Source organism: Eulemur rufifrons, chromosome 16 (genome assembly GCF_041146395.1).
Source record: "Eulemur rufifrons isolate Redbay chromosome 16, OSU_ERuf_1, whole genome shotgun sequence".
Lineage (NCBI taxonomy): Eukaryota > Metazoa > Chordata > Mammalia > Primates > Lemuridae > Eulemur > Eulemur rufifrons.
This window is the reverse complement of record NC_090998.1, coordinates 90672332-90696582: the sequence shown is the minus strand read 5'-3', so window position 1 is coordinate 90696582 and position 24251 is coordinate 90672332. Positions and strand designations below refer to the sequence as shown.

Genomic DNA, 24251 nt, shown 5'->3' with positions numbered 1-24251 from the left:
CTTGGGAGGCTGAGGCAGTAGGATCGCTTAAGCCCAGTAGTTTGAGGTTGCTGTGAGCTAGGCTGACACCACGGCACTCACTCTAGCCCGGGCAACACAATGAGACTCTGTCTCAAAATAAATAAAGTTGGTGTTTTTATTCTTACTTCAGCATATTGTGGGGGTACAATGTGTTTTTTTTTTTTTTAAGTAAACTTTTTGACAGGTCTGCACTTACAGGGGAGACCCACAATAATTAAGAATTCTGAGTTTGTGTTATACACCCACAGCAAATACTTTCCTACAGCACTCTACTTCCCTCCCCAAATAGTTAGTATACAAAGAATATGTGAACTCCAGAGTGCTCTATTGTATTTGAAGGATTTAGTCTTTACTTTAGGGGCAGTGCAAAACCACCAGCCGTTTCTAAGCATGTAAATCACACAGATTTGTGTTTTATAAAGGAAACTCAGGAAAGAAGTAGGGAGAGATGAGAAGCAAGCAGATCAGTCTAGAGGCTGTGGGATTAATTTGTACAAGAGTTGATAAAGGACTGAGTACCTAATGGAAAAGGGAATCAGAAAGAGGGACAGATTTGAGTAACTATTTTTGACTTCATAGTTGACAGGATTTAAACACTGATCAGTTGTACAGGTAGAGAAAAGAGGAGTAGGTCAAGGATGAAGCTGTGGTTTCTAGCTCAGCAAGCAAGTCAGTGGATAGAGTAGAGGGGTTGAGACACCAATGACAGAAGGGGATTGAGGAAGAGAAGGAAGGAAGAAATTTAGATTTGCAGTTAATGTGTAGTAGACAGAAGAAAATATTAGGTGTAAAGGTAGTTCAGTCTAATATACATGTTTAGTCAGTCAGCACTAGATTCTAGTACAGTATTTTTTTAAATAAAGACTGGATGATTTTTATTCAGCTTTTCAAATAAATGTAAAACTGATAAACTTTAAATCCAAATTGAAAGAAAATGGAGAGAAAAATAGAAAATCATGAAGTTTGTGTCATGTTTTTTTAAAAAATCACATGCAGAAAACCTTGAAAAAATATCAAAGAAATTAAGCTATTATTATAATGATTGCCTAAAATACAATTAGAAGGGGAAACAGAAGGGTTAATTTGCTGGTTTTGCCTTTAATTAATTTTCCCAAGATATCGACAACATAGTAGAAAACCAAGACTGCATTTAATTACACCAAGAAAGAGCTGATATGAAACATTTTTATGGGCCTAAAAAAAAAAAAACACTGTTCACAGTAGCACCCCATTTTCTCGGAATTTCCAAATGCAGCTTAAGGCCTTTGAATTGAAGCTTGACAAAACGCATGCATTTTACTCTCTAGTCAAATGGCTCTGAAGTGCAGATTGTCACTCCATTCACAGGAAGTGACAGGAAAGGTGGGAAAAGACATCTTGGCCGTAGGGTCTAGATGAGGTGCCTGGCCCAGTAATGGTGGTTGAGGTTCATGGTTGTACTCCTGAGTCATAAAAAAGATGAAATATCTTTTATAAAGGAATTACATATTAAATAAAAATATTATTCATATTGTGAAACTAATGGAACTGTTAGTAAAAGAAAGTCACAATCCTGATAACCCAACACATTTGCCTCTTTTCTAGATTTAGTCCGTATCATTATTTTACTAGATACAGTTATATAATACAGTTAGCCCTCCCTAGCCATAGATGCCACGTTCGTGGATTCAGCCAACTGAGGATCAAAAATACTATGTCTGTATTGAACATGTACAGACTTTTTTCCTCTTCCCCAAACAATACAATATGACAGCTATTTGCATAGCATTTACCTTGTGTTAAGTATTATAGGTAATCTAGAGATTAAAGTATACAGGGGGTTGTACAGGTTATATGCAAATACTGTGCCATTTTATATCAGAGACTTGAGTATCCATGGAGTATGGTATTAGGGGAGGTCCTTGAACCAATCCCCCACGGATACTAGGGATGACTTTAATGACTGCTAACACACATTGAGTGCTTTCTAAGCACTGTACATGAATCATCACACTTAAACCTCAAAACAACCCTCTGTGGTGGGTCTCATCACACTCTAGATGAGGAGACAGGTCCAGAGAGGAACTTGCCCAGGACTCAAACCTAGTAAGTCTCCATCATTAATTACACTATAGATACAGTCTGTGTGTTGCTTCTTTCACTTCATTTTGTAATTTTAATTTTCATATTCTGTGATTTTTTTTTTAGTTTAATATGGGTGTAATGCAATTTATCCAAGTGTCATACTTCTCAATTTTGAGGTTGTTTCCAGTTAATTTACTATTTATGCAGCACTAAACATGGCTATTCTTGGACCTTTATTTAGAGAAAATTTTCCAGCTGTTGAACTGCTAGGTCAAAAAGTGCAAACATTGTTACGGTTTTTGATAAAGCATTGTCTTGTGGTTTAACCAAAAAACGGTCATACCAAGGTATGCTCATCCATAAGGACATGGAAGCCTACATTTTACTGCAACTTTGATGGCATTAGATCTTCTTTTTAAATGTTTCTTCTTTTAATTTTATTTCTTTTATTAGTGATATTATTCCCTGTTAATTTTGTGTTTAATGTCCATTAATTACCAATTTGGAATTATTTCTCCTCAATTTGTGTTTTTCTGTACATACTTTTCCTAATCTGAATAACTTTGTCTGGAAAATTCAGATGTGTAGACCTCCTTTCTTCAGAGTGCCCCTGAATGAAGGATTAGTAGAGCTCTTAAAGTTTTTTGTCTATAGATTGGACGATGACAGAGGACTGTTAAGGATAAAAGTAACTCTGCTGGAAACCAAGTAGCCTCCTTGGTGGGCACTAAACTACTCCTAGAGGCTTTTGAGTTGATACAGTCTTAAAGGAAATAAATATTTTGGCTGGTGTCAGCCTTAGAAAATGTCCTCGTATGTTGGTGTAGTAAAGATGTATTCCTGTCACTAAGCTTACTGGGTAAAAACCAAACTGAAGAGAATATTCAGCACTATATTACCCTGTCCCAGTAAACCAGGTACAGTGGACTCATTTTGCTATATGCACTTGAGCTAACACTTAATTTGAAAATGTTGGCAGCATACTGCTGTCAATTAAGGTGCCTTATGAAAATAGAACTGAAGAACTGCCATGTAAGCAGATGGACAAGACCAAGGTCAACAGAATAACAAATTTCCAACTCAAGTCTGAAGTGGTGCTAGTGCCTTCTGATGGGAATGGGACCTGGTTGCAGTGACATTGTTGAGCTTTAGAGGCATTTCATCTCTCTTACATGTTTTACTGAGCAGCTAATGGAAGGGTTTCTAGTAAAATGCATGTTCATTTATTTATTTTTTTTTTGAGACAGAGTCTCACTCTGTTGCCCGGGCTAGAGTGAGTGCCGTGGCGTCAGTCTAGCTCACAGCAACCTCAAACTCCTGGGCTTAAGCGATCCTACTGCCTCAGCCTCCCGAGTAGCTGGGACTACTAGGCATGTGCCACCATGCCTGGCTAATTTTTTGTACATATATATTTTAGTTGTCCATATAATTTCTATTTTTAGTAGAGATGGGGTCTCACTCTTGCTCAGGCTGGTCTCAAACTCCTGACCTCAAGCGATCCACCCGCCTCGGCCTCCCAGAGTGCTAGGATTACAGGTATGAGCCACCTCGCCCGGCCAATGCATGTTCATTTAAAAAAATCTCAGGGGGATGTTCATTGTAGCTGGCTCCTTGGAGGTGCCAGGTGGTTCCAGACTTTGAAAACTGTGAAGTTTAAATCTTGATTCATTTGGGTCAGGTAAAGAAGGCCTCTGGTTTGCTTGGAAGTTATTTTGGTTTTTTCCATACAAAAACTAATTACAGCTGGTTTGCTAGGATAATATCGTAGTTAATTAGGATAAGCAGTAGGATAATTGACAAATGATTCTTTTTGCTTGTTTCTAGGCAGAGTTCCTTACCTAAGGAATAAAAATATATTGATGCTTTGAAAAATGAAATGCATTTGTTTGCTGGCACAAGACTTTGCACCTCCCTTCTCCTCACAGCAGGCCTGGGCATTTAATCCACTATTATTGATGAAAAGCACGTTGATTTTAAAACCAGCTCACCTGTCCCATTGTCCCCAGGCAGCCAGTGCTGTTCCAGCACTCCCATTTTACCTGTTACACCACTTAGCATGCACTCTTCAAGTGCCCCAAGTCACTCCAATAGTGGCAGGTCCAACTTCCTCATGACCCGGCAGGGCAGGCCTCTGAGGCCTTACTGACTCATCCTTCGCCTTGCCCAAGGTAAGTGCAACTTCTTGGTGCTTACACAGAACTACAGCATCCAGAGACCATGGCCTCTCAGTTCTTGTACAGGTGCTCATCTGAGCTAAGCTAGACCTGTTCTCAGTGCGACTACTTACCTGATGGTCTTCCTCACCAGATTAGCTCCCCAAGGGCTCACCCTAGTGCCTGGCATGGGGGTGGTCAGTATAGGGTGAACCTATAGGGTGGCTGGTAGACTCTCTCTTAAAGAGATACATAAGCAATGTAATGTCTGGTAGTAGGTGGGCTTTGGATGCCATTTAAATTACGTATTTTTAAACGTGTATAATATTGGAAATAATTCGTGAAAATGCTGATTAGAATTTTAATCTATGTAAAAGAATTGAAGGGATGTTAAAATGTGTTTTGGTCATGAAATTGAGTGGCATTTATTTCTATATGCAACTTTACAGTTTGAGGGAAAAAATTAAAGGATGAGAGATGGACAACCAGCAATAATCTTAATTCCTTATCCTTGTGGTTCTTTGTGAGGCATAGCATACTGGGGACAAGTTCTGTCTTCATTATAGAGGGCATCTGTGCAAGGTTTTGTTGTTCATGTATTTTAAGTGTATGCCTTTTGGGACAAAAATGTGAGTCGACACTGGATGAATGTAGTACCATTTCTTGAGGCAGGAAATCCTAGAGGAAGAACGGGAGTTGTATTTTGTTCATGTTAAGTCTAAGATGCTTCCCTCCTAGACATCCAAGTGCAATATAACCATTTCAGAATGAACGAATTTCTAGTGGGTAGTTTCTTGCATCTAAGAGCAGCTCTAGCTCAGTCTAGATGAGCACTTGTATAAGTATTGTGTGGCCATGGCCTCTGGATGCTGTGGGTCTGTGTAAGCACTGGGATCTGCCACTATTGGATTGCCTTGGGGGATTTGAAGAGTGAATGACATGTCAAGATTCACACCTTCCAGCTTCCTTTAGCCCTTCCACCATGCCCTCTAAAACTCAAAATCCACCAAGAGCACACTCTTAATTCTCTACTCTGAACAGCCCCTTCGCCTGGCTCTCTCAGTGGCACTACCTCCCTCCCCCTGCACCCCTTCCAGGTGAAAGCAGAGTCATTTAGTCCACTCACTGTGGACCAGGTACCCTCCAAGAGACGACTTGATCCTTCACTGCAGCACATCAGGGTAGGTGGTTATATGTCAAGCATCTACAGTAGAGACTACGGGGTATCGTGCAGGGCAGCCATGGCGTGCCATGGTTGTTGATAGGTATCTGAAACTACTGGTGCTTCAGCTTCACCTCCTGGCCAACAAGGCTATTAGCAGTGCTGCCAAAACTCTCCTTATTAAAGAGAATCATCTCGCAGCAGTGGCATCTCACTGATTGCTGACCCAGCATTCTATTCTCCCAGACCCACCTCATCCTATCCCTCCTTTAGGGTAAAAAGAGAGTTCCATATAAAGTGAATATGCTAACAAGATCTTGTTGCTCAGCTTTAGAAGATTCCTACGTTCAAGACCTTCCAAATTAGTTCTAGAAAACTCCAGGAAATGGTCCAGCCACACACACACACTTTCCCCATGGCCCCTCAGGGAGCTCTGGGGTGACCAGCAAACACCAATTGTTGCCCTCTGCTCCTTAATTTGACTTGGGAACTCTGAAATCCCTTAGTCATTTGTTTATATTCATATATATATTTATTTCCCCCCTCCTCCACCCCAAGACAGAGTCTTACTCTGTTGCCCAGGCTAGAGTGCAGTAGCATCATCATAGTTCACTGCAACCTCACACTCCTGAGCTCAAGCGGCTCTCCTGCCTCAGCCTTCTGAGTAGCTGGGACTACAGACACGTGCCACCACATACAGCTGATTTTTTTCTATTTTTAGTAGAGATGGGGATCTCATTCCTGTTCAGGCTGGTCTCGAAAGTCATTGATATGTTTTCAGGCAATTTTGATAATTTCCCTAATCTCATCTTCTGCTTTTGGCTTCTTTCTAATCTCACTCATGGAAGAAAACCCCTGTGATGGAACCACTTTTCATCACATAACCACTATGCACTGCCCATGTTGCCCAGAGACAAGGACCATGAGGAGAGAGCACAGGGGGCTCCTGGGTTTACCTAATCATCGGTCTTTGATGACACTAGAGATTGTTGAGATTGTTAGCAAAGGGGAATGATTACAGAATCTTGTAGATCTCGTTTTATCCTTTGTTCAAACCTTAGTAGGTATTGGCTTTTTGGAGAACTTTAATGTTACTTAGCCTCTCAGCCCAATTTCTTAACCTATAAAATGGGGATGATAACTGACTGACTACCTGGTCAGGTTGGTGGATAAATGAGATCTGTCCTAACAGATCTGTCCTAACAAAATTGGAAGTGGGGGAGGAGATATACTGAAATTATTCCAGATTTCTAATCTTGGTCATGTTACTTGCAAGTCTCCCTTATCTTTTCTGTTGAAGTAAGGATTGAATTCTTGCTGAGTATCTTCCTACTCTGGCAGTAATCTTCTAAGACAGAAATGAAGAATAAGATTTTCATATCTATAAAGGTGGTTTGAACCAATAGTTCTTAAACTTTCTTGAGGATAAGAAACACCTGGAATGCTGCCCACACAGCCTCTCCTAGAGTGGTGCCCTCCGTCTGCATTTTTAACACAAGCTTTGGATGATGCTGGTGCAGGTGACATAGAGTCATACTTTGTGAAATGCTAAAATCAACTCTGAAAACTCAGGGTTCATAAGCTAGTCATAGATCTGGATGCCAAAATTTTCATTCTAGATTTGGACCAAGTTTTTCCTTCCAGTACAAGGTGTGCAGGAAGAAAAGGCCCCAGATTAAGCATGATCTATGAGAATGAGAGTGACCTGACATGTGCTGTGAGGGTGTGTCTTACTACATTATCACCTCATTAAGTGGCCCCCACTGAAGCCTAGCTGAGGTGTTGGGGGCACGGTCTTAGGATATAGGGACCAGTGACCCTGTAGACAGTTGCACTGGCAGTAGCTTAAGTATGCCAAAACATCCTGGTTTTTTAAAGTTCCTTTCTGTACCTCCTAAATATGCCTATGCTATCTCTTTTGTCAGGCTGCCCTTGCCCTTGAAAAACTCACCACCCTCAGGAGTAGAGTTGGACAACCTATTTGGGAAGAGGGACAGATGAGAAGGCTGGTGAGGATCTAGGCAAGAAAGGGGAACTTACAAATGGCAGTAGAAAGACCTCCACAGCCAAGTATTTGGAACAGCTTTGAAGATTTCCATTTCAGTATGATCTTCACAGATTTGAAATCTTGTTAAAGGAATCCTATTGTGGCAGCAAGTTTGTCATTTCTGCTGCTGAAACTGTAAACATTTCAGTAAGGGTGCCTCGTGAATAAGCAGCTTCCAGTAATTGGCTTTCTGGAAGCACAGACCCAACTCCTGGGTAGGATGAGCCATGGAGAGAAGCAGCTCTTATACCAAGAGTCACTTCCCAGGAGGGTAATTTCTTTAAAAAGATGCCTCTTTAGATTCAGAAAGCACAAATTGTAATCATTTCTCTTTGTAAGCTAATCCACTGTTTGAGCAAAGGGTAAAATAAAAATAAGCCAGTACATGATCTTGTGCAACTTAAATTTCAATGTTTTAAACTCTTGTCTATAAAGCATTTTTCATCTGTCGGTGTTTAGAGGAAAAGCTGTTCTCTTTCTTTTTCACAGGCTGCTGCAGGGCTCAGGCTCCTGCTGGGTTCAGCCTTTTCTCAGGTTCTCTGCTCTTATTCAGAGGAAAAGTGCTAATCACTGGCTTAAACCTGGTCCTGGACTCTAGCATTCTGTACTCTTCCTTTCTTCTTAAAGGGCACAAGTCCCTTTTCTTCTTAGAATGGACAACTTCCTTAGACAAAATACATAATGTTTTCAGCAAAGTCGCACAGTTTTCTTCTGGGGCTGTAAAAGAAACCCTCAGATTAGAATTATTTTAATGGAGTGTATACACCTCTGGATAAGATAAAATGCACACTGTTTCAGAGAAAAAAAGCAAGTCTGCTTAGTCCAAAGAAACATCATTAGTGAAACCTGTGTTGTCTTTCTGAGTTATGAGAATATGTATTGACATTACAACAAACAATATGTATACATTTTGTGCAAGGGAAAAATGATTAAACCAAGCCTTCTTGAGTTTTGCTTTAATAATCTAGAAGGGGGATGAAGAATAGTTTTAAATTGTGGCAAGGAGGTCGTTTTTATTTGTTAAGTTGCTTTATATTGGTTTGTTTTGTCTCCCTAAATTTATTATTGCTGAACCTGAAAGCTGAAAACCCATGAGAATTAGAGTTTGGGAATTATAGAACATTTAAGACCCACAGCAAGTACTAGTACCCTGCCACATTCTCACATGTTGATAGAACATTTTCGTCAGTAAAGTATGCATATGAAAACAGATAGCTGAGGGTGGGGGATAAATGATTAAATGCTGTGCCTGACCTGTAAAATTGCTCTAAATAAACAATGATAAATATCCAAAAGGAGTGTAAGCAGCAACATAGCTGGGTTTGGTTTAATCACCAGTAGCAGATTGTTTTAAAAGTTAGTTCCTCCTGGATGTCTCTGCTGCTGCCTGTAGCCTTACAGATGAGCCCAGAGAGCCTACAGTTCAGGGGACCGTCCATTCCACGTGGGAGTGGAAAGTAAGAGAAAATGACTAGGGATTGCTACTGGTACTCTTTTTTCCCTTCTATTTTTATAGTGTCTTAGGAATGTTCTAAATGTCCTTTTAAAAATACTCTTTTCCTTTTTTGTTAAGCATGTTCAGGTTTTTGCAATCATAGGTATATCCTTAAATAACAAAAGATCCCCTGCCCTTTTCCCGCCAGCACTACTCCCTAAATTCCCTTGTGCTGTTGAGGAAATCAAGACTAAAAGAAACTAACTTGCCCAAACCCCTGTGGCTAGTGCTAGTTAGAGCCAGGCATGGTTCTCTTGCTGTCTCCAGGAGCAACTCTGCTGCTATTCTGCCTCCACAGCAGCTTGTATGATGGACAGCTGTGCTCCAGTGAAGAACTCCGAGAACTTCCTTTCTACCTCAGCTTTCTCTCCGTTTTTCTCATTTCATGTCCGTGTCTGTTTTTAGCCTGCCTATGTTTTTGGGGTAGAAACCAAGAAAGATACCCCTCTGAATATAAAGAAGGCACATACAGTAAATGTCAGTTAAACTAAATCAAACACTTCATTGACTGGATTTTTTTTTCTGCCCTCTGCTTTAGGAGAAACAAAATGATATGGAGAAAAGCTTGCTAGCAGGGATTTATTGTAAAAAGCAAGTTCTAGGTTGTATGCTAGAGTTACTTTGATAAAGCCTAGTCTCTTCTAGTGTCTTACAAGGATACTCTTAGTATAGAATCAACTCTAAGGCAATGGGAAATAATCTGTTTAATTAAAAATGCTGAGCTATTTACTGAAACAGGAGGATAGCTGTTTTATAGTTTCTAGCTTTACCTTCAGTTACCCAGAAAATGTCATTTGAAATTAAACTTATTCCTGACCATGCCAGTTCAGATTTTGCTGTAAATCCAAAACATTCTGTTCTGCAAATAAAATGTTTCTAAGGGAAAGTTGCATTTAGAGCAGATGACACGTGTGCTTACCTCATCAGAATCCTGTTGTGCTAGTACCCCAAGCCTCTGGCAGGGGTGGGGAACCTGCGGCCTTGGGGCTACATGTGGCCTTCTGGATCCTTGAGTGCGGCCTTTTGAGTGAATCCAAATTTTACCCAAAAAATCCTTTTAATAAAGGGATTTGTTCTGTGAAGTTTGGATTCGGTCAAGGGGCCGCACTTGGGGATCTGGAGGGCCACATGTGGCCTTGAGGCTGCAGGTTCCCCACTCCTCAGAGGGCTCCCCTTCCACTGTGCCCATTTACACCACCAGACACTGTGGCTCATTGCAGCCTATCATACGGCAGTCTGTCATGAAGTCCTGTCAGTTTTATCTCCAAAGTATCTAAATGCAGCCTCTTGTTTGCATATCCACCAATACCTACACTTTTCCCGTCATCCCTAACCCAACAACAGCCTTTGTTGACTCCAGGTTCCTGCACATGGGCTCCCCACCTCTTCAGAATCCTGCTCCATTGTCAGTCTCCTGCACCCCACGTGCTTATCCCTCCACGAGGCAGTTTGTTCCCCTTTCCCCTGGGTAGCTCTCATTCTTCACAACTTGGTAAGAGCAACACTCCCTCAAGAATGCTTTCCTGACCTCTGTAACTAGGTTGGAGACATCACCTCTAAGCTCTGAAGTACTGTTTACATCACAGTTTAGGTTTTGGTTTAGGTTTTGCTTTACCGTCATAAGATTCTGTGAGTTTCCTGAGGGCAGATACTAGGTGAACTTTGACTCCCCGTTTCAGCCCTACACATAGGCATCCAATAATAATTTGTTGAATGAATAAAAAGAAAAGATTATTATACTCTGAAGTTGATGCTACCAACTCATGACAAAACTTAAATATTAAAAGAAAGACCATTGAGAATAAAAGGCACCTTGATCATTCAGTCTCTTACAACTTTTAGAGAAACCCACATGGAGAAAACTGAGCTGAGAAAGACCAGACTGGTCGAGTTCTTGTTAGTTTTTGTCCAACCCCTGTTTCCACTTTCTAAACATTGCAGTTTTATGCTATGGAGCCAAAATGGACATGTTAATAAGGCAAATCAAAAGTCCCATAAAACAGCTCATTAGGAAGTCAAAACGCTTTCTTTATGTTCAATAGAATGAACTGGATTTCATGATTCTGTAAATAAGCACCAGCCTGGCTTTTTGTCCTTTGTTAGTGAGTGATTGCCTTCACAGTACAACAGATGTACCTTACTTTCAACATACCTAACGTGTGAAAATCTGAATTTTTAAAGCAGCAACAATAAAAAAGGTGTATGTAATAGAATCTTTTAGAGAAAAATCCTTTCCCATTTGCGTCGTAGACATATTAACCTTTCATTATTTGTTTGCTGAATGATAAAATGAACAAATCCATTGTATAAAGCTATGTGTATTCTAAATATATTCTTTATCTGCTCAAGGTTGTGGCTAAATTCTGGTGTCCTCTGTTTGGCAGATGAAGCATAGGAAGACAAGGAAGGAAGGACATTATTACTGAAGGAAAAAAATCATTTAATCCCAAGCCTTCTAACCTGATTCAGAGCATCATAACTTCACTGTAAACTACAAGGCAGGCTGGTCCCACCTGTGGGTACAAAGACACTAAGAAGGGAATTAAGGCAACAGGCTTTCCTCATGGATCAAAACAGAAGCCAGGGATCCAGCTGGGAGAGGCTGCCAAAGCAGCTGTGCTCAGAGATTTTGACCTTGGTCATGCTTTCTGTGCATTTTGCACCTCTCCAGGACCAGCCACCACCCATCCCCCACTCAGCCACAGAGACACTTGTTATATTTATAATGTGATTTGAAAGGCTTTCAAGAAACAGATACTTCTCAGGGTCAACAGCAGAACTACTTTTTGGTTGGGGGTTTTATGAGAGCAGAAAGGGGGTCTAAATGGACAATTTTATTTCAGATTATATCTGAAAGGTGATCAGATTAAAGAAAGTTTGTGCGAGTACGGTGGGAAACAGATGACTGTGTCCCAAGAGGCAAAGATGATGTGCTATTAGGCTCTAGGTGTGTTGTGAAGACCAGTACCATCAGCTGGGTCTCAAACCCATGTGGCAGTAGCGGGTCCAGAGTCAGCTGCAGTCGATTATTTTAGATTATTCTAATGTGAGTGGGAACAGGTTGGGAGATCCGTGGCTAGGAGCACGTGGCAGATGACTGCTGCAGGCAGCAAAGGAGTCACCATGCCCAAGTCTGCTCACCACCTAACATACAGGGCAGTGTCTGTGGAGTGCAGTAGGCAAGCCTTTGGGGCACTTTTTCTCATTCTAGTTATGCTCAGTATGCCTCTTTTTGAGTGATTTTCAATGCTTTTGAACTCCTGGTAGTGTTTAATTTGTATGCAGTTATGTGTAGCTTTAGTCCCCATTTAACACCTTCCCTCCCAATGCAAAATATGTCAGAAAACTTCAAAAATAGTTCCTGTTAATCTGCATTGGTCAAGGATAGAAGAATCTAGGGAAAATATAGTGCAAGTACTGGTAAATAGTAGCTAAGAGGTGAAGTGTCCGGAGATTTGTTCAAGAACTGACCATCCACACCCTTGGAGATGAACTGCTATTGAAACATAGGGGAACTATAAACAACTGTGACAGGCCCACCTAGGGTCTGCTTGTTTCAGGCAATATTCCAGGAGGGAAAAAAAAATTCATAAATCAACTTTCTAGTTTATGAAACACTTTCACAGTTATTTCATATAACAACATTAAGAGGAAGGCAAAGCAAATATTGTTATACCTATTTTACAGATGATAAAATTGATGTAACTTTCGGCTTTCATGCATGTGTTGACACCCCCAGTTTCTTTCCCCATTAGCCATGTGCTACATGACACTTGGATAATATTTATAGTAGACCATCCACATTTATTCTGAAAACCAGTCAAACCTGGAACTTGAGTCTTTAAGTATACATGATTAGGCTTTAGCTAGTTAATGGCTGGCTGATGTTTCATGCTGGTATCACCAGAATTTATTAAAATGTATATTTCATGGTTTTAGTATCTAAAATTGGCACTGGGGCAGCTGTGGGACATAAGTGCAGCTTTGAAATCTGTGCACTATACACCTTGAGTAGCATTGAAAGAAATGGACCTGAAAAGAACTGACATCTCTCTGGCTCTCAGAGGTTGGCTGAGAAGCCTCGGTGGTACTAGTCTCTATCTAGTGCAGGTCCCAGAGGCTGGTGCCAGAGCCTGCCCCCCAATTCTTTGTGAGAATGGCAAGCAGCAAAATGATGAAGCCAGTTTCAGGAGCTTTCGTGGGAAACATAAGGAGATTGGCTAGCTTTAAGGAAGCAAAGATCAAAACATGTATTGCTTTGACCAACACCTTGAAGTGCACTTGAAAGAAGATTGATAGGATGCAGCGTTGCATAAAAGGAAGACGTTCCCAGGCCCTTAAAGAGTAGCTCCTTGTGTATAGACCTGATTGCTGCCACATAGTTGGCGTACATAGCTAGGACGGCAGAGGCTTCTGTCCTAGATACAGGAGGCATAATTAAAAGGGAAAAAAATCTCTTGCTGGTGGCCAAAAATTAACACATGTCTTGTCCACATTCTCCAAGCTCTACCAGCATCAGCTTTTTAACTCATGTTGAAAAGTATCCTCATTAGTTGTCTCCAAGCTCTCAAATTTGTCAGACATTGCATTCATTCCATCAGCCCACATTTATAGTGTGCCAGGCCCTGGGGAGGCAAGAATGAATCTCACAGTTTAGGGGAGATGGATGGACATGAATAACTAAATACTGTAAGCATGAGCAAAAGTGTGTGCAGTGGTGGATAAAAGCCATCCAGGGCACAGCAGTGGCAAAGTGTGTGATCTACAAGGCTTGGACAGAACCCATCGTCATCGATGCAACAATAATACTCTGACCCAAATGCTTTGGCGCTCTGAGGCTGCTGTGAGGTGCTCGTTAAACAGAGTGATTATTCAGGTCCCTGTTACATCTCATAGGAAAGAGCCTTTCTGTGAATAAAGAAGCATGTAGACTTCTCCCTTGTAGCATCCCTCAAATAAGGCTCTTAGTTGATTCAGCCCCTGTAGTTTGCCACCTCAAGTCATCAAGCCCTGCCTCTGAGACAGGGACTGGTGAAAGGTTCAGGTTGGGTGTCTGGCCACTTTAAACATGCCCAAAAACTAATAATACATTTTATAATTTATTTCTCAAGTTTATAGTACCAAGAAGTACAAGATTCTTGTCTGAGTTTCTTAAAAAATAGCTTTTATTCCCCTCCTTAATAAATGGAAAATTCACTATTAAAAGATCATTCTGTCATCAGAAGTTCGGGCTGTTGCTTGTTTGAAAAATATATCTTAGTTTAAAAACCATGCTTGAAGCTCCCACTGTGTCTCATTTTGCATGGGAGTAGTGTTGTGTGGACTTAGCTCTCCTAGGAGTGAATATTGCTAAACCTATAGTAACAGTGTAGTTAAAAACAAAAGACATTTAGCTGTGCAGTGACTTCATTATATTATTTGCAGTATAGGAGAATGTTAGTATAAATAGTTTCTTCAGGCAAAAAGGAAAGAATAAAAATCTAATTGGAAATGGTACTAGCCTAGGTATTGATTTTTTTTGATAGAAGAGGAGAACAGAGAAGATATTATAGAGATAAGTTTTTATAGTCTGTCTTCAGCACCTGGCACTTAGGAAGTACTTTTCAAATGTTGGGCAGTTGAGGGAATGAAGGGGACTAAAAGGGATCAGAGTATGCTATGAAGAATGTTGAACTTGAGGTTCAGAAGAAAAAAGCTGAAGTTTTAAATTCTGTTACTACCTATGTGATCCTCTGCAGGTACCTTTGCTTTAGCCTCTATTTCTTCAACTAGAAAAAAAGGACATTGAAGACAGACCCAGAGTCCCTTCTTCAGTGATCTTGTGATGTCAAAATTTGCCTAATGAAAAGTGAGACTGGGTGCAGTGGCTCACGCCTGTAATGCCAGCACTTCAGGAGGCTGAGGCAGGAGAATCCTTGAGGCCAGGAGTTCAAGACCAGCCTGGGCAACATCGCAATACCCTGTCTCTACAAGAAATTTTAAAATTAGCCCAGTGTGGTGGCACATGCCTCTAGTCCCAGCTACTTGGGAGGCTGAGGCTAGAAGATTGCTTGAGCCCCAGGAGTTTGAGGTTGCAGTGAGCTATAATAACACCACTGCACTCCAGCCTGGGCAACAGAATGAGTGAGATCCTTTCTCAAAAAAAAAAAAAAAGAAAGAAAGAAAGAAAAGTGAATGAAATTGTAGGTGTTTCCATGAGAGAGAAATGTGTTACCTTGAAGAATGTAAAAGGAGAATGAACAGTCACTTCTCTTATGAGATTCTTGAGAAATCCCCATGTATTAGTTTTCTATCATTATTAAAACACATTACCACAAACTTGTTTTATCTTACAGTTTTGAAGGTTAGAAGTCCAACATAGGTGTCTCACTGGGCTAAAGTGTGGGCTGAGCTGTGTTCCTTTTTGGAGGCCCTAGGGAAGAATGTGATTCCTTGGCTCATGGCCTTCTTTAATCTTCGAAGCCAGTAGCATTGCATCTCTCCTACCCTGTTCCCATCATCACATCTTCCTAAGGCCTGTGACACTGGCTCCCTCTGGGAGAGGTTCTTCGCTTTCATGGACCCGTGTGATTAGATTTGGCCCACCTGGATGATCTAGCATGCTCTTTCCATCTCAAGGTCCTTAACTTAATCTCATGTGAAGACTTTATTTTGCCATTTAAGGTCACAGGTTCTGGACATTTGAATGAACATCTTTGGGAAGCCATAATTCTTCCTACCACACCCCATGATCTATAGATTGCTCTGTAGGAGATGGAAGTATAGTGGAGAAAGCACTAAATAGCTCTCAGGAAAACTGGAATCCTAGCTCAGCCAGTCATCATATAATATCTCTCTGGGTCTCTTTCCCACATCTAAAAAGTTGGGGAGTTGAATTAGACCAGTGGTTCTCAAACTGCACTTTGCATCAGCATGGCCTGGAGGACTTGTTACAACACAGATTGAGGTGGGACCCAAAAGTCGGCATTGCTACCAAGTTCTCCGGTGAGGCTGATGTTGCTGGTCCAGGGACCACACTTTGAGAACCACTGAACTAAACTGCTTAAAGGTTCTTCCTCTAAGGCCCTGATACACCTAGCAGGGTTTTTCTTCTTTGGAAGCAACATAGTAAATTAGTCGTGCTTTTTAATGGAAAGAAGCAACCATCATTATAGATGTGATTTCTTGGTTGCTGAGTTGAGGTGGGAAGGAAATGGACGTTGTTCAGCTCCAAGCTCCATATCTTTCCTCCTTCCTATAAAATAGGGTGGTGGCAAGGTCTGGTCACAGGTGTTCCTCATAAGATGATCTGTGCAGAATGTCTGGTGTGAGTCTGGCATGTGTTCATCTTTAGTCAAATTTACTTGGCACTTTTGATCCAGCTACTGTTCTAAGCCTGGATTGATGCATTTAACCCTCAGAACATTTCTGTGAGGTGAGTCCCTTTGTTGAAGAAACAAAGGTTGGGAATTTGGCCAAGAAAGTATAGCTAGAAAGTGGTGGAGTCACTTACCAGGCAGTTATTTAAGTTCCAGAGCCTACGTACTCAATGTTTATACAGCAGTGTCTCAAATAGTAGATCTCTTCCTATATCAATTAGGATATTTGACTGCAGGTTATAAAATTAAACTGCAATGGGTTTTATTGGGCTTTTTTTATTAATAAGTTTCCTGTAACAAGTCTGGAGATGGGGTGGCCCTGGGGTCAGGTGATTTAGTGCTTGGTGGTGTAGGGTGGGTCCAAGTCTCTCCTTGTCACTCTGCCATCCTCAGCATGTTGGCTTTGTCTTCAAGACTGTCCCCTTGTGGTGATACAATGGCTGCTACAGATCCCACCATGCAGTCCTCACAGAGGCTGAGTGAGAAGATGCTCTGTTTGTCCCTCTTGTCCCTTCACCCCACCCCCTTTTTTTATTAAGAGATGAGGGTCTCGCTATATTGCCTAGACTAGTCTCAACCTCCTGGCCTCAAGTGATCCTCCCACCTCAGCCTCCCAAGTAGCTAGGACTATAGGCACCCACACCACTGTGCTGACTTCTTATCCTTTTTTAAGAGGACTAAACTTTTGCAGAAGCCCCTTTCTCTGAAGGCTTTCCTACCAGAAATGCTTGACTCACCCATTCCTAAATGGCCACCACTAAATGAGACTCACCCCTCAGGGTGGAGGGAATTGGGAATGCACGCCCTGTGAATGGCTGAGAGTGGCCGTGGCTCCCGGAACAAGAAAGGGGTAGACGGGCCACACTTTGTTCCCTCAGATTGATGGCAACTCTTCTTTTTCCTGAAGGTGCTTTGTGGCACTAATAAAAGTAGATAAAGTCTAGGGCTGCCAGAAATGCTGCAAACTGTCCCTGGTTTACTCTAAGCCAAGTGATCTCTCCTTTCTTAACGAGGATGTGAGGACACATGGTAAACGTTTACTGATTATCAGCACCCAGAAGGATCTTGGTGTTCTGAGGGGAGGGCAAAGCTCTTGAAGGACTTGCAGCCCTGTTCCTGCCCCCATTTGTCTCTGGAGGGTGCCAGGCGTGGTCAGCCTCAATCTAGCTCTGACCTGGAACCAAGTTACTTTCCCTCTGGTGCCTCATGTATCTCATCTGTAATGTTAGGAGCACCTACCCGGTGGGGTAGTTCAGAGGACTGGCTGAGTTAATCCAGGTCAGTTGCTGCAGCCCTCCTCACTCTTGGTAAGCACTTGGTCTTCAGTGTTCCTGTAGTTCCTGCGTTAGTGTAGTTTTTTTGTCTGCATCGGCGTTAGGGAGACTTGAGCCAGCTTGGGTGTAACTGCTTAGGGAGCACTTTTATTTTTCATGGGCGCAGAAACAAGTGTCTGTATCTTCCTGTTAGTCTTATCTGGGTGTGCCTCCGCCACCTGAAGAGTCTGCATCCTTCCTCAGTAGGGCCACATGTGGTTGTGTTTTACAAATATGATTGTCGTTGATAGGACACATGTTTCTTATACTGACAGGATGCGCACTCACAGCAGCCACATCACAGGGATGACAGAGATGTGCCCCACTTTAAGAAAACCTGCCTATATAAGGATTACAGAAAAATGTCTCACTTAGCTAGAAATTCGTGGCAGGTCTTCTAGTGCATTTAAAATAAGATTCGGGTATAAAAATAACATTTGCACACAGGAACCCATATTTTCTGAAAGGGAAATGTATTGGGCATTTGGGGTAAGTAGATCAAAAATAAAATAAAGTCTTCTTACAAATATAAGAACTAGAAACCAGATTCCACTTTTAATTCTAAAAGATTTATATATAATTCTACTACCTTACCCTTTCCTCCTACCCCACATTTTCACAGCATAAGTAAACAGGGAAGATCTGCATGCAGCTCACAATAGCAGTGAGGAAATGACCAGCAGAGCATGTGGACGGTGGGGACACCGGAGCCGGGCTGGATGCCCCACCTTCTGGCATGTTCACACATGCACTGTAGGATTGCTTTTCTCACCCTGCTATGTTGTTCTGTTTGATTTGACAACATGTGTGAGGCCTGGCCTAAAACATCGTTGTTGGATCCCTTCCCATGGTGTGGTCAGTGAGTGGCGGTTAGAAATTGACCAGTCTATCCTGCCACCACAAATTCCTCTAACCACAGAGACACGTGCTGCTGAGGTCTAACCAATGGGGACCTGGAGGAGAGGGGTGAATCTGGGATACCGACATGCCTGACTTTTTCCTTCCTTTCAGAAATGTTCCCACTGCCAGGAGGCAGGCGCCACCTTGGGCTGCTACAACAAAGGCTGCTCCTTCCGATACCATTACCCGTGTGCCATTGATGCAGGTAAGATGGGACCCCACAGCTTTGTCCAGAGCATCCGAAGGGTTAAGACATACAGAATCCAAAAGGCTAGGACATACAGTTTGATTCTCTTCCTTTTTTGCCTTCTTTATAGTTTTTGTTTTGTTTTGTTTTGTTTTGTCTCTCTTGACCCTGTTCTGTTTGTATTATCCTTTCTGCATTTTGATAACAGTTTCATCTAATTTACATATGATTCACCTAATTAACGCATTGACTGCCACACGAGAAAAAGAATTTTTTTCCTTGGGGCCACAATGTTTTATTATGAAATATAATAAAAACTTTGAAAACAAAATGATCCTTTCTAATTTAATGAAAAATTTGTTACTTTTTATTGTTTTCTGTGTGTGAGTTATATGCGACTTGACAAATAGTTCTGGAGGCTCTCAAGGTGAAGAAATGTGTGAGTTACGTATGCTTCATGAGGCCCCAGGCTCAAAATTAGCATGAGTTGAATACAACTGACATGGCAGTTAATGTGTTAAATGTACAATTCAGTGGTTTTTACTATAGTCACAGAGTTATGCAACTATCACCACAATAGATTTTAGAACATTTTCATCACTTCATTAAAAAACTCCTACCCATTAGCAGTCAGTCACCTTCCTTCCTTTCCCTCCAGCCCCTGGCAGCCACTAATCTGCTTTCTGTCTCTATGGATTTGACTATTCTGTACATTTCACATAAATGGAGTCATACAACATGTGGCCTTTTGTGACTAGTTTCCTTCACTTCAAGTAATGTTTTTAGGGTCCATCCATATTGTGGCATGTATCAGTACTTCGTATTTATTGCCAAACAATATCTTTTTGTAAAGAATATACCATATTTTGTCTGTCTGTTTATTGGTTGATGGACATTTGGGTTGTTTTGACTTTTTGACTTTTATGAGTAATGTATAACATTTATATACAAGTCATTGTGTGGCTACGTTTCCAGTTCTCTTGAGTATGTACCTAGAAGTAGAATTGCTGATTATGTGGTAACTCTGTTTAACCTTTTGAGGAACTGCCAGACTGTTTTCCAAAGTTGCATGCACCATTTTACATTCCCACAAGCAGTGTATGAGGATTCCAGTTTCTCCACATCCTCACTGACACTTGTTATGTCTTTTTTTTTTTTTTTTTAATTATAGTCATTCCAGTGAGTGTAAAATGGTATATCATTGTGGTTTTGATTTGTATTTCCCTGATGGCTAATGATGTTGAGCATCTTTTTATGTGTTTATTGGCCATTTGTGTATCTTCCTGGGAGAAATGGCTATTCAAATCCTTTGCCCATTGTTATATTGAGTTGTCTTTTTATTGTTGAGTTTTAAGAATTCTTTGTAATTCTGGATATATGGCTTGCAAATATTTTTTTCTTCCATTCTGTGAGTTGTCTTTTTACTTTCCTGATAGCATACTTTGAAATAAAAAAGTTTAATTTTTATAAGGTCCAGTTTATCTATTTTTTCTTTTATTGTTTATGCTTTTGGTGTCATATCAAAGAAATCATTGCCTAATCCAAAGTCACAAAGATTTACACCTATGTTTTTTATAATTTTAGCTCTTACCTTTAGGTCTTTCATCCAGTTTAAATTAATTTTTGTACATGGTGTTAAGTAGGAGTCCAAATTCATTCTTTTGCATCTGGATATCCAGTTGTCCTACCACCATTTATAGAAATGACCATTCTATCCTCATTGATAATCTTGGCACCTTTGTCAGAAATCAGTCGACCATGGTTGTATGGACTTATTTCTGGACTCTCCACTACTGCACTGTCTTGTTTACTGTAGCTTTGTAGTAGGTTTTGAAATTGGAAAGTGTAAGTTTTCCAATTTTATTCCTTTTTTTCAAAATGGTTTTGACTATTCTGGGCCCCTTGCTATACCCATATGAATTTTAGGATCAGTTTATCCATTTCTGGAAGAAAAAAAAAACAGGCTGTTGACATTTTGATAGATTGCATTGAGTCTGTAGATCAATTTAGGGGGTATTGTCATCTTAATAATATTATGTCTTCCATGGGATGACTTTGCATTTAGGTCTTTAATTTCTTTTAACAATGTTTTGTAGTTTTCAGATGTAAGTTTTGCCTTTTTTTTGTTAAACTTATTCCTGAGTATTTTTAATATTTAGTGCTAAGTGGAATTTGTTTTAATTTTTGGATAGTTCATCATGAGCATATAGAAACAAAATTGATTTTTGTATGTTGATCATGTATCCTGCAACTTGTTGATTGGTTCTGATAGTTTTACAGCGTATTTTTATATATAAGATCATGTCATCTACAAATAGATACACAGTTTCCAATCTGATCCCCTTTTTTTTGAGACAGAGTCTCGCTCTGTTGCCAGGGCTAGAGTGCCATGGTGTCAGCCTAGCTCACAGCAACCTCAAACTCCTAGGCTCAAGCAATCCTTCTGCCTCAGCCTCCCGAGTAGCTGGGACTACAGACATGCACCACCATGCCTGGCTAATTTTTTCTATATATTTTTAGTCGTCCAGCTAATTTCTTTCTATTTTTAGTAGAGACGGGGGTCTCACTCTTGCTCAGGCTAGTCTCGAACTCCTGACCTCAAGCGATCCTCCCGCCTTGGCCTCCCAGAGTCCTAGGATTACAGGTGTGAGCCACCATGCCCAGCCCAATCTGATGCCTTTTTTTCTTTTTCTTGCCTGATAGCCCTGGCTAGAACCTCCAGCAAAATATTAGATAGAAGTGTCCAGAGCTGACATCCTTGTCTTGTTCCTGATCCATTAAATATTAGCTATGGGTATTTCATAGATGTTCTTGATACAGCTGAGGGAGTTCCCTTCTGGTCCTAGTTTGTTTAGTGTTTTTATCATGGAGGGTTGTGTATGAGTTAGAAAAAAACCATACTATTTTTTCTATTCTCACACCACTCAACACAGTACTCCACACTTCTGTGACACAGATGTGTAGGAGTTTTCCCCACATACACCAAACACTTCTCCAGGAACACCGATTAGGTGTCCTACAGTTTAACTCAATTCTGATACTAACCAGAGTTAGTGCAGACCCCACAGATTAAGGACTCAACCCCACAAGACTGCTTCCCACTTCAGATGCCAATCTCAAGGCCCAGGTGGTGACCTGTGCTTCTGAATGACCAGCTACCAATCGAGGTTCCCAAGAATCCCTCCTCATGTTCAATTAATGTGCTAGATATGTATTTCTTAATCACAGTATTACAGGAGGTGCTGCATTTTGTCTGTTGAGGTGGTATGGGCAATGTTTTGCTGTGTGATAACCTGAGAGAAGGGAAACCTGTCCAAGAAGTTCCATCCAGTGAGTGATTCAGGAGACTTGAGTTCTGACTCAGAGCTTCAACAGCTTGGGAAAATCACCCTCAGTCTCTTCAGTGGATGTTTTTCCCAGTTGTTTTAGGGGGAGGGTGTTAATTTCAGTTTGTTTGGTTTATTCTTTCTTTAATTTTTTTAAGTGACAAATAATTGTGCGTATTCATGGGGTACATAGTGATGTTTTGGTACCCATATATATAGTGATCAGATCAGAGTAATTAGCTATACATCTTCTCACTTATTCTTTCTTTGTGTTGGGAACATTCAATTTCTTCCTTGTAGCTATTTGAAACTACATAATTTGTCATTAACTATAGTTATCCTACAGTGGTATAGAACTTAGGCCTCCTATCTAGCTGTAATTTTGTATTCTTTAAGAAATCTGGCCAGGCGCAGTGGCTCACGCCTGTAATCCTAGCACTCTGGGAGGCCAAGGCGGGAGGATCGCTCGAGGTCAGGCGTTCAAGACCAGCCTGAGCAAGAGCGAGACCCTATCTCTACTAAAAATAGAAAGAAATGATTTGGACAGCTAAAAAATATACATATATATATATATATATATATATATATAAAAAAAATTAGCCAGGCATGGTGGCGCATGCCTGTAGTCCCAGCTACTCGGGAGGCTGAGGCAGTAGGATTGCTTGAGCCCAAGAGTTTGAGGTTGCTGTGAGCTAGGCAAATGCCACGTCACTCTAGCCCGGGCAACAGAGTGAGACTCTGTCTCAAAAAAAAAAAAAAAAAAAAGAAATCCCTCCCTAACTCTCCCTTCCCATACCCTTCCCAGCCACTAGTATCCTCTGTTTTACTTTGTACTTCTATGAGATCAGCTTTTTTTTTTTTTTTAGCTTCCACATACGAGAACATGCAGTCTTTAACTTTCCTTTCCTGGCTTATTTCACTTAACATAATGTCCTCTAGTTACGTTTTGAGCATTAGATATGTCTAAGACCTTAACCCAGCCAGCCCCCATAATGCCTGCAGTCAGGCTGGAAGGAAAAGAGAATGGAGAAATGAGAATGCAGCAAGTAGCATGATGCTTGTTATCAGTGTGCTGCCCGGGTTCTGAGGAAAGGAACAGAGCTGTCCACAGATGCAGCCTTGCTGTCTCTAGGAGGTGGGCTTTGATTTGGATTTGGCTGGGAAGGGGGCAAGGCATGGCTGACCAGATGAGGGGAACAGGCACTCCCATGGGCATGGAGGTGATCTCAGGTCCACCCTTCCCGGCCTTCCTTCCAGTGCAGGAGTTGCTTCAGCTCCCCAACTTTTGCGTAAGCGCAACCCCATTCATTTCCCAGCCTTCTCTTTGCCCTTCCTTCCCCCTTCCCTCTTCTTTTCTCTCCAAGTTTCTATGGAAAGAACAGCTAAAAAGAACAAGAGAGGTACAGAGGATAATGCTTACGCCAAAGTTGGATTCTCATAAGTGTGTGTGTGTGTGTGTGAGCGCGCGCACACACACACACACACACACACACACACACAAGCACTGGAGAGCAGCTAGGTGGCCAGGGCACTGACCAGAGGGATGAGCAGGGAGTGAGACGTAGAGAGCCTTGAAATGTCAGTTCAGGGAATTTGGGTTTTAGTCTGTCCCTTCCATTCTCTTCCTTTGTCTAAATGTTGCCATATTGAGTCTAATCTGTAATTTACCTAAGGTCATGGTCTGGCATATTCTATAGTACAACTGTAAAATCCTTTTCTCTCAAGAGCCAACCAGTTGCCTCTTCTCATTTTCATTATACTGCCCCTAGTTGCATCTGAATGTTTTATTTTCTTTTTCTAGTTGAAGCTTCGTGGTTTTAAACGAGAGGTTTTTTGGGGTTTTTGTTTGTTTTTCTTTTTTTTTAAAGAGACAGGATCTCACTATGTTGCCTAGGCTGAACTTGAATTTCTGGGCTCAAGCAATCCTCCCACCTCTGCCTCCCAAGGAGCTGGTACTACCGGCCTGGCTCTAAATGAGGATTTTTAAGTATTAAGTTTTTGATGGTTTGTTAGTTTTACATGGGAAATACTGGATACTGGCTCTCCCAGTTGGGGAAGAAGTAGTCTTCCCCACTGAGGCTCTGCTAAGAAACATAAGGGTGAGTAGGCAGGCAGGTACCCCATTCCACCCAGGCACACTCCGTGTGCACACTGGGGCACCAGCCTTGTCAGTGACAGGCTCACAGCAGCAAGGGCCTACCTTGGAGGCTGCTGTCTGCTCCCGC

General features: G+C 41.3%; 1 protein-coding gene across 3 annotated transcripts in view; it reads left to right on the top strand.

The window, feature by feature from the left end:
• Positions 1-24251, top strand: part of TCF20 (transcription factor 20) — a 96523-nt gene that overhangs the window by 60182 nt on the left and 12090 nt on the right. For all 3 annotated transcript variants that reach the window (XM_069491484.1, XM_069491482.1, XM_069491481.1), the window contains exon 3: positions 18625-18718. In XM_069491484.1, coding sequence (XP_069347585.1) covers positions 18625-18718 — 94 coding nt within the window. The remainder of the gene's footprint in view (positions 1-18624; positions 18719-24251) is intronic.